The sequence below is a fragment of the Stegastes partitus genome, unplaced genomic scaffold (genome assembly GCF_000690725.1).
Source record: "Stegastes partitus isolate 25-593 unplaced genomic scaffold, Stegastes_partitus-1.0.2 Scaffold605, whole genome shotgun sequence".
NCBI lineage: Eukaryota > Metazoa > Chordata > Actinopteri > Pomacentridae > Stegastes > Stegastes partitus.
Window position 1 is genome coordinate 124,350 of NW_007578336.1, and position 7,728 is coordinate 132,077.

The window sequence follows — 7,728 nt, forward strand, 5'->3', positions numbered from 1 at the left end:
CTCTCTCTCTCTCTCTCTCTCTCTCTCTCTGACACCGGTGACAGGACAGGGGAGAGAGGTAGACTTTCAGTTCTTGCCCACAGACACACAGTGAAACAGTAGACGTCCCCTTATGCATTTTTAACAGCTCAGCAGATGATGGGAACAGTTTGCTTGGGACAGTTTGTCCACAGATAGAGTGACCAAGTGATCAGGTGAGTCCAAATCCCTCTGTGCATTTGTTACGCTTACTTTATTTGTCTTGCATTATTTGCAAACTAACTTTGTTTGCAAGTGTTCACCTTTTATGTGCACAAAACGGTAGTAACTTGGCATTGATAATCTCAGAACACACTCAGGTTGTGAGATTGGCTTGCAATGTTTTATAGGTTATCTAATTACCTTTTTAAAGTTAGCTCAGGTGTAATGCTTCATCAGTGAACACTTATGATGTAATGTTTGCAAAAACCATTTGTTTTGCGATTGATATGTGCATGTCTTGATTCGCTGAGGTCTCTGTCAGACCTTGACTTTCCGATCTGGCTTGCGTGGCGTAATTACGAGACAGAATTGTGTGCCAGAGTGGATCAACTTGATCTATTCATGATAGGGATTTACCTAAAGAGATACTCATTCACAAATGACGTCTTCCTTTTCCCTCAGCTGTGAATGTCATTCCTCGTCCTTTTACTGGAAAGCTTGGAAAGTACTCCGTCGAACTTCATTCACTGAAAAAGAGGACTTTCTCTTCGCTTATGCACTACCACCTAGTCCTGCTCACCTTTCACCCTGCATGTGAAAAAAATTAGGAGGTGCAAAGCACCTTGGCTTGCATTTCTTTGGAAAGGCCTCATATTCCTCTCAGCATCCTTTTTGAGAGCCGCCTCAGAGGTTTACCATTGAAGCAGGATGCCTGGAGCCAGCGACGTCAACGTGGAGGGCACCTGTGAGGCCCTATGTCGAACGCTGGTGTCTCAGAACGGCCTCCAGAGAGAGACTGCTGACATTTCCCAGTCTGTCCTCTACACTTCACTGATGGGCCTGCTCCTGGTCGCTGACAATGAGGTGTGGACAACACGACACAGGATAAGTCTTTAACTTGTGCCTAGAAAGTTTGTTCTTGAGGGGGAAGTCCTGGGTCACTCATGACAGAAACATAAACACAGACAAAGGAATCGTATTAAGGGGGGGAATCCACATCAACACACACGTGTTTCAGCACCTGTCAGCACTCCTTGGTCTCTAATAGGATGAATGCATGGGGCTGACCTCCTTTTAGCCTCTCTTGTTATGTTAATGAGATAAGAAGGCTAAATCTGTCCTGCCAAAGTTGTACACACACTAACCAGGCAGGGTTAAGGCACACAGACAGTCACATGTAGTACGGGCACATCCAGGGGTCAAACAGTAGGACGCATATGTAATAAGATCCATGTGGGCACTTTTTAAATGTTTATTTTTTCTCTGTAAACAAACTAACATACAGAAGTATATCCTGTGGTTGCACGTGGAACAGATCTGTAGTTTTGGTCATTAACTTCTGGTCTTCTTTTAATTTTGCAGAAAGAGCAGCTCTCCTTAGGAAGTGGAAGGGTTGGCCTTAGAAACATAGGAAACACAGTAAGTGTTTAAAGATGCCAAGTTAAGTTCTTATTTCAAGAATTTTCAGAAAAATATTTGCATCCAAGCAATCACTTTCCCCTTCATTTTTTTTTTGCACTTAGTGTTTCCTAAACGCAGTCGTCCAGTGTTTGTCTCACACGCGTGCCCTGCGCAACTACTGCCTTGTCAAGTCCCACAAGCATGAGAAGTTCTCCAAAGAGGAGGCTAAGCTCATGGACGGTGTGTTTCTCCTCTCTGGTGTTGTCACCTCTTCATACGTCTTCTTCCTTGTTTAATTTTCACCTCTTCTTCCTGCTGCTTGTCTTGACAGCTTTCTCTCAGGTGCTGTCGGGCCTCTGGGATGTAAATGAAGGAGACACGGTCGTAAATCCTCGACAGTTTTACAACATTTTCAAAGAAGCGGTGCCTTACTTCAGTGGTTTCAGGTGAGAATATGGATTTTCTATCCCTCAAAGTCAACTGCATATTTCTATAAAACTTGCACAAGCCGCATTCTGTGCAAAGGAAAACACACAAACTGCTTTGTGTAAAGGCAGACAGGTTTTTTTAGACAATGCTGTGAAGCAATGTGGCAGTGATGCAACACAATAGCCACTTCCATGTCAACACAGCAGCTTCAAGGGCAAGAGAGGAACTGTAAACTCTTTCAGTTAATTACCTTCTTTGCCACAAGTACAGATTTTTTATACTTGTGCAGAAAATGGAACAGTAATTTAAAGGAATGTCTGCATCTGTGTTTAATTCAGTCAACAGGATGCTCAGGAGTTCCTCAGGTTCTTATTGGACAAACTGCATACCGAAATAAATCGCAGACCTTACATTAGACGAACAGGGAAGGAGTCTGAACAAAAATATGCCATTTTTAGGTGAGTATGTTTCAAAATTCTATCCTTGAAACTTTGATGACCTTCATGTGACCAAAATGTTTTACTCTTATTTTCCTTATCTCTGTTAGAATTTCAGAAGAAGCAGCTGCCATGTGGAAGAAGCACTTGGAGAGGGATGACAGCATAATAGTAGGTAAGGAGAGAAATCCAGTCACGGCGTTCCATCGGTCTCATCTGCCATCTGAGTTCAATGGAGACGACCACCAGTAATCCTTTCTCCTCCACTGTCAGACCTGTTCTCAGGGCAGCTGCGGAGCTCGTTGCATTGCTCAGTCTGTTCCCATTACTCCAACACATTTGACGTGTTCTGTGATCTGTCACTGCCCATCCCCAAGAGGAGCTCTGGAGGGGAGGTCACACTGAGGGAGTGCCTGGACCTCTTCTCTCAAGAGGAGAAACTGGACAAGGAGAATTCACCAGTGAGTTAACAGAAAAAGTGCAAAGACAATAGATTATTTTAATGCTTGTCTCGATCTTGATGATAAGTTTAATGTCACTGAAACTGTGCGAGGGAATGATTTAGTCCAAAAAGCTTTTCCTCAATCTAAAATAAAAATATAAACAAATAAATAAAATACAATAAAAAAAAAGACCATCATCAGAGTGCATTTGGTTAGAAAAGCCAAAGCAGTGTGGTCTTATCAATACTAAAATAAATCAAATACAATCATACATTCAGAAGCAGCAAACAAAACAAAAGAAACAGATAAAAGAAATATTCATTGTGAATATGTTTAAGTTCCTGAACAGGACAGCATAGCAATGATAGCTTCATGAATTCCTCATTTTTTTTAATGACCAGAACTTCTTTGGAATTAAAAGTACCTTGTTGTGGTGGATGAATTAGTAGCACCTCAAGCAATAGAACATGAATACATATATTAATAAGATGTGTGTGTTTTTATACTAGATGCGTACAACAGATACTACTTGTTCATTTCTGTGGCGGTGTGTTTTTCAGATGTGTGAGAGGTGTAACAGGCGTACCGAGTGCACCAAGCGGCTGTCCATCCAGAGGTTTCCCCAGGTTATAGTGATCCGTATCCTTGGCAACAACTCTCATCACACTAACCTAATCACAGTTGATGTTAATGTGCACGAACATGTGACGATGATGCTTAACAGTCTCAATCAGATCTGAATCGTTTTACAACCTCAAGGTGGTCTATCAGTAAAAGCACGGTATATGTGTCCTTCCCACTCACTAACCTGGACCTCGGACCCTACGGGCCTGTCGACTGTGGTAACACAACCGAATCTTTCTTTTTAGTTTCTCCTTTTACACGTGTAATTTATTCCCCCATCCAAGCATTAACCCTCGTAACTGTGTGCAGAATATGATGACAAGCAGAAGCAATAAAATGTGCAGAAAGGTTATGAAAATGGAGCTTTTAACTTTTTGAGATCAGTAGGAATTAACCAGGGTAAATATAATGTTTTTTTATCTACAGCTTATGTGCTATTTTTCAATTAGATATTTTTCTTAACTTTTTGAATGTGATAAATGATGTCAGTTGTTTATAAGAGATAGATTTTCCACAATTAAGAAACTTGGAAACATTGACACCTGATTAAATAAGTAATTTTATCTGTATTTGTCTCCACAGGTGCAGTTCTGTATGATTTATATGCAATATGTAACCATGCTGGGACGGTGAACATGGGCCATTACACAGCCTGCTGTTTAGATGAAAATAGTTGGTGCTTCTACAATGATTCCAGGTGAGACTTGCCCTGCACACGTATTCATTTTTACGCTGCAGTGACCTGATTAATCTATGTCACAGGCAGGCTACTTGAAAAAGCTGCTGTATCATTTGTCATCCTGTAGAGAGACACTTTTTGCATAGACCTGGAGCTGTTTCTCATGATTCCCACCCATCTATCCACAGTGTGACTCCACTCACAGAGAACCAGCTCCAGACCAATCAAGCCTATGTGCTGTTCTACCAGCGCAGCAACAGCACCGCCACCGTCAGGAAATAGACCTGAGACTGGCTGAGCCAGGCAGCCAATCAGAGCAACTTTACCTCCAGTGTCCATAGAAACAAATAGAAGCAGCAGTGTTGTAACTATGACATCTATAAACTTCTCAATCTCAATGAGCATGCCCTCAAATAAACTCTGCAGAGGAGGAGGAGAAAGAAGACATGTTCACGTTATATGGGGGGTTGATGAGATGATCTCCCTCCTAAATTTTGGAGGTGCTTTTGGAAGCATCTCAGTAAGTGAACTGAGACAGCTCAGACAGACTGTAGCCTTAAGAGTCTCTGTGCCCTAATTCTCAGGCAGGAGTGAGTGATGCACTTGCACATGATGCAGAGCTCTAAACATAAGATTATCATGATTCATGCTTGCTAATATGAAACCAAATAACCAAGAAATACATCTTTGATGGCATAGAAAATAAGCAAAATTTTGTGACCTGTGACACACTGTTGTATGCAAAAGTTTGGGTTTCAAAGGGACTTTTTTTTTTTTTTTTTTCAAGTGAAAAGAAGTAAATGCAAACCTGGCAGTAAACACATAATATTATTATTAGCCTTTTCTTTTATTTATTTATTTATTTTTTTAAATAAAACTGCACATTGACTGGACAGAAAAGCAAAGCAAAGCTCCCACAATCAGCTACACAAAGCCTAAGCTCACACTGGATTTGTGCTGCAAAGCTGATACACAAACAGGGGCCACATGCAAGAGTCATCTGGAGGGAGACCTCACCTGCAACCTCGTCACAAAATGACTAAAGTATTGAAAGCAATAACTACAGAAATGCTGTAAACTGATAAAGTTAACATTGAGCTCTTTGCCCATAAGCACAAAAGCTGTGTTTGATAAAAAAACAGGAGAAGCTTTTGCCAAAAAGGGAACATTTATTTCCACTAAATATCAGCACATTCTGGGTGCTAATGTCATGCAATCTGGTTTCTACAAGAGTCCAATCATCGAAAGCAAAATTTACATTTTACTATATACTACTTCAAAAAAGGAGAAGAAAAAAAGAAGGGAAGTTTAGTTTTAAAGCCCTGACTTTAACATTAGTAAAAAAAAAATTTGCTGGGAAGATCATAAGCTTTAATTACAAAACAGGATTGAAGTAATTTGCAAAAAAAGGGTGTGTTGAAATTCCTAAAGTAAGAAAGGGAGGAAACAGCCTTTCCAAACTGTGTTAGCTTAGTAAGAACTGACTTTAGGCTACTGAAATCTGCACACATGCTGCAATAACTGCTTGATAAAAATCTAAAATTAATCAAATATAACTTCAAAAATCTACAGAATTGCAAACTTTTGCACACAACTTTTGGACAGAACTATAGAGTTCTCTGACAAACACTTTACCCTACAGTTTTGTGAACATGTTCTTAAATTTATTAAGTTATATCTGTAGCATCTGCTAAATCTATGTTGTCTTTTAATCTTATTCTTCCTCCACACAGACAGGTGATATTTTCTTTATAAATTACTTACCATTTTCTTTGTATACATATGCATATATGTATGTATTTCTTTCTTTCTTTCTTTTTTTTTTTTTTACATTTGCGTCTACTGATGAAGCACAAAATTATTACAATGATTTGTACATAATGGACAAATTAAACTATTGAATGTATTGCATTATTTTAAATTGTCCATAGGTGTGAATGTGAGTGTGCTTGGTTGTCTGTCTCTAAGTGTGCGATGAACTGGTGACCTGTCCAGGGTGTCCCCTGCCTTCGCCCTAAGTCAGCTGGGATAGACTCCATCCCTCCCCTCCCTAATGAGGATTAAGCGGTGTATCGATAATGGATGGATGGATGTATTGCATTACTGATAGTCAATAAAATACCAAATGTTTGGTGATTTGAACTCTGAGATGAGTTTATTTCTTTATAATTATTGGCTATTATTGTTGTGACAAGATTATTTCACATTAATACTACTGCATACAAAAAAGTGTGTGCATATATATATTTTAAAAAAAAATATATATATACACTTTTTAAAAACTTACTTATGTTATTGAATATTACAGACATAGAAACATTAAACTGGTTGTACTTTCTTTCCCAATTCAAGACTCCAGTATGTAAAAAAATACAACTGAATATCAATGAAATGACATAACACCACGGACTGTAAACACGCACGAGCAAAGTTGCCGCAGCCTTGCTGACGAATGACGTCATATTGCACATGCGTACAAGCGGTGGGCGGAGTTTTCTAGTCGGTCAGGAAGAGGAGAAAGGCGGACAGAGAAACATCAAGGTAACCTAATTCACCGATGGCTTTTAAACTTTCATTTGTTCTTGTTTCAGTCGCTGAAGTATAACAATAGTGCGATGAATGTTGTAGTCGGAATTTAAGTGGGAATTCTTTAAGTGACAGTAATACAAAGCCGGGGAAACATCGTTAGCTTTCTTGCTAGCAGACGTTGGCTGGTTTGACAGGCCTTGACTACACTGTACAGCCTTTCAACAGGAATGGAAACATAGCACGGAAATGTTAGGCTGTTTGCTTTACACCTCCCAGGCACCTCCGTGTGTTTACCACCCGGGCCGTTGTGGTTTGCGTTTACGTCGTAATGTACAATTGGATATTCTTATTAATGAAACACTCCTTCAAACAGAGACCGATCATCTAACGATACTAACGTTGTCTGAGCTGTTACTTGTGCTAAGTGCCAACCATGGAGAACTGTTGATCAAGCCTAGCAAGCACTGTAATAACACCTTATGCAGCACAGAAAGTTTGACATACTGATTCATTCTGTTTGCTCATTTCCACTCTGTGAAGTTGTGCTTTTAGTGGAGAGAAGAGACTTATGATATCTAAAGTATAATGTTGTTTTGGACGCTTTTCTACAGATGGCTGCTATCAGGAAGAAGTTGGTGATAGTTGGTGATGGTGCATGTGGTAAGACCTGTCTGCTCATCGTCTTCAGTAAGGACCAGTTCCCAGAGGTCTACGTCCCCACTGTGTTTGAGAACTATGTGGCAGACATTGAAGTTGATGGGAAACAGGTGAGACTTTCTGTCAGACACTGCAAACTACCATTTTGGAACCCAAATGAGCCTTGAAGAGGTCACATGGTTCTGAGGGAAACTGAGCAATTTTAACATTTTCAGATATGCTCCGTTACTGTGAATGCTAACGTGTTTATTGTTGAATTTTACAATGCCAACAAGCAATTAGGGTTGCAACAAACTAAAGCTTCCATTAATAATGAATTTGTATTTTCTGGATTAATTGTTTGATTTAC

At 39.8% G+C, this 7,728-nt stretch overlaps 2 protein-coding genes across 2 annotated transcripts in view; both read left to right on the forward strand.

Annotated features, from left to right (window-relative positions):
• Positions 1-888: 888 nt before the first annotated feature.
• Positions 889-5,027, forward strand: usp21 (ubiquitin specific peptidase 21). The gene is made up of 11 exons (XM_008289304.1): positions 889-1,044; positions 1,543-1,599; positions 1,704-1,821; positions 1,913-2,027; positions 2,349-2,468; positions 2,558-2,622; positions 2,721-2,908; positions 3,451-3,529; positions 3,625-3,732; positions 4,097-4,211; positions 4,382-5,027. The coding sequence occupies exons 1-11, from the start codon at positions 889-891 to the stop codon at positions 4,473-4,475; spliced, it is 1,215 nt and encodes a 404-aa protein (XP_008287526.1). The 3' UTR covers positions 4,476-5,027.
• Positions 5,028-6,662: 1,635 nt separating this feature from the next.
• The window catches only part of LOC103362809 (transforming protein RhoA-like), a 4,486-nt gene continuing 3,420 nt past the window's right edge, over positions 6,663-7,728 (forward strand). Inside the window, exons 1-2 of the mRNA XM_008289305.1 lie at positions 6,663-6,734; positions 7,334-7,489. Of these exons, the coding sequence (XP_008287527.1) occupies positions 6,663-6,734; positions 7,334-7,489 (228 nt within the window). The remainder of the gene's footprint in view (positions 6,735-7,333; positions 7,490-7,728) is intronic.